Source organism: Borostomias antarcticus, assembly GCF_949987555.1.
Source record: "Borostomias antarcticus genome assembly, chromosome: 9".
In the NCBI taxonomy this organism is placed as follows: domain Eukaryota; kingdom Metazoa; phylum Chordata; class Actinopteri; order Stomiiformes; family Stomiidae; genus Borostomias; species Borostomias antarcticus.
In genome coordinates, this window is record NC_140242.1 from 29,036,040 (window position 1) to 29,038,539 (window position 2,500).

Here is a 2,500-nt window from a genome sequence, read left to right on the forward strand (position 1 = left end):
CGGCCTCTTGAGATAACGTGCTTGAGAACCTGGCGAAATATTGCTTTATTAGGCATAGACAGAACTCAAAACGAACCTGAAAATTGTTCTTGTTTTTTTCCACTCCTGAGGCTGTCCTTCCCGAGTCTAGTTCCCATGATGTCATGGCTCCCGCTTTCGCTTTTTTTTTTTAGGGGGGCTGTTATTTTTTCGCCCTCTCCCCTCTCTCTCTCTCTCTCTCTCTCTCTCTCTCCAGCCCTCCTGTCTCTCTCTGCCTTTCTCAAAGTGTTTCGGCGTGGTGAAGAGGGGCGTTTCACGGGTTTGAGCCGTAGGCTCTGGCGCCGCGCCGTAGTCTAAAGCCATGCCCGTGTTCTCAAGGGTCAGAGGTCGTCATATTTACAAACCCTCCATTTGGGCTGCGTTCCCCCGGGTGTCTGGGCTTCATGTGAGCTCCCCAAACTCCCCAAACCAGGAATGTGACTGTTGCCTCTTTCGCTACGTCGCCTGCGCCTCCAGACGCGAGCGGATGTTGTTTCAGGAACCTGACCGCCCGGCCATCTTGTGTCTTTCAGTGCTGAACTATGAGAACGTGGTGGAGACGGGTTCGGAGACGGACGACGACGATAGGCCGCTGGTCTCCGAGGACAACGGCTTGGCCAATGGGGAGGAGGCGGGCAGCCCCGCCGGTTTGCCCAGCCTGGAGGCGTCGCCCAGGGTGGGCCACGCCCTGCTGTCCTTCAGAGGCGAGGAGGGGTCGGAGGTGAGGGATGGAAGGCAGAACCACCCCTGGCGTCTGGGGGACGAGCTGCACGGACACCTCAACGGGGCTGGTGAGTGGTCACCTCAATGCTCCTACGCTAGGTCTGCTGACCTCTGACCTCTGAGGGTCATATCTGACCCCGCCAGCTCCTTCTGGCTCCAGAGATTGTTCTGCGAATCTGCGAATAAATTTTATTTGGACTTTATTTTTTTTCAGTTGTGTTTTGAGGCAGTAGTTTGATCGTAGAACGCAGGTGGACCGCCGGTGAAAAAAACAGTCATCAGTTTGTGTTCACAGACTCTCACTGGTCAACCACCAACCTCCCTCTCACACACACCCTCATCACACTGTTCACACCCACTCCTCTGCCGACCTTTGACCCCTCACACCTCCCTCCCTTCCTCTCTCCTTCTCTCTCTCTCCCTCGGCTCCGTTCAACACCGTTAACTCTCTCAAAGTTTTACTCACATTATTCTCTTCAATGTTACATTTCAACAGTTCCCCGTGACAGATAGCTCCCATTAAAAATCATTTTTATATTGCGAAACATTGACCTTTCGAGCGCAAAAGGCTTTCCCTCCTGTAGATCTCAACACCAGGCCTCAGCCAAGCAGAAACACGTCACAATACTACGCTTTCACACGGGAAACATCCCCTGGCAGATTCTCGTTTTTCACTGACCCATAATTATGACCCCTGTAGTACAGTACAGTATATGTGTTCATAAAAACACACTGATTTCCAATTCTTCATAATTAGACTGGGTTTAGCAGGCTGTGACCAGCGTACAGTCCACAACGCCATATCGCCATAACCGCCAACCTGTCCATGATCTCTGTAAAAACCTTTCACCTCCCCCTCCCCCTCCTCCTCTCCTCCCTCCCTCTCTTTCTCTCCACTCTCCTCTCCTCCCTCCCTCCTCTCATCTTGGGCTCCAGTGACAGGACAACCAGTGTCGCCGAGGCCACAAAGACAAATACTTTTAATTAGGAGCCAAACGCGATCGTTAAGGGATCGGGGGGGAGGGGGGGGCAGGGCCCTAGCAGGACTCATTAACAGACCTAAATGAAATTTGGAGCTTTATGATGGTCATTTACATGCATAATAGGCCCCCCGTTCGAGGGCCGTGTGACAGATACAGAGCAGGGGGAGAACTCGGGCGAGACGGCGCGCTTTAAAGAACGGCGCTCCGTCTCCGATCCGTCTCCGCTAATGACCTCGGCGCCGGCGCACGCTCTGCCGAGCGCGGAGAGAGGCGGCGTGGACTCCGTAGAAAAACCCAGGGCTGCGAAAACCTCGCAATGTCAATGAAAAGGGAGTCGTGATGTAGGATGAGTGGACGTCGTCGTTGTTGTCGTCAGAGGGAAGCTGGTTCAGAGATCAGTGGCAGATTGTCACAGTCAACTAGCTGTTTGTCGATGTCCTCGGTTTGAATATGACTTCCTACCGACCACACATGAGAGGAAGGCTTTACGCTGAGGTTGAATGAGAGAAAATGTGTCGTCCATATTAGCTGTTACTAGTCTGTGTTGGAAGGCACAGATGGCTACATTTGGATTGGTGGTATTTTGCCGTTGCCAGATGACACACTTCGTGCGTAGAACAGAAATGTGCTCCTTAGCCGAGAGAACGGGAGCAGATCTGTTACTATCAATTAAAAACGGCAGGAAACAAGATCTCCCAGAATGCAACACGGTCACCTCGTTTAAACAGAATTAGTGACCTTAACATCATCGGCGCTTTGTTTTGAGTTTGAACGTC

The 2,500-nt window shown here is 52.2% G+C and overlaps 1 protein-coding gene across 1 annotated transcript in view; it reads left to right on the forward strand.

The window, feature by feature from the left end:
- The window catches only part of zeb2a (zinc finger E-box binding homeobox 2a), a gene marked incomplete at its 3' end in the record, with an annotated part of 21,960 nt that overhangs the window by 5,176 nt on the left and 14,284 nt on the right, over positions 1-2,500 (forward strand). Inside the window, exon 2 of the mRNA XM_084443448.1 lies at positions 552-809. Coding sequence (XP_084299574.1) covers positions 552-809 — 258 coding nt within the window. The remainder of the gene's footprint in view (positions 1-551; positions 810-2,500) is intronic.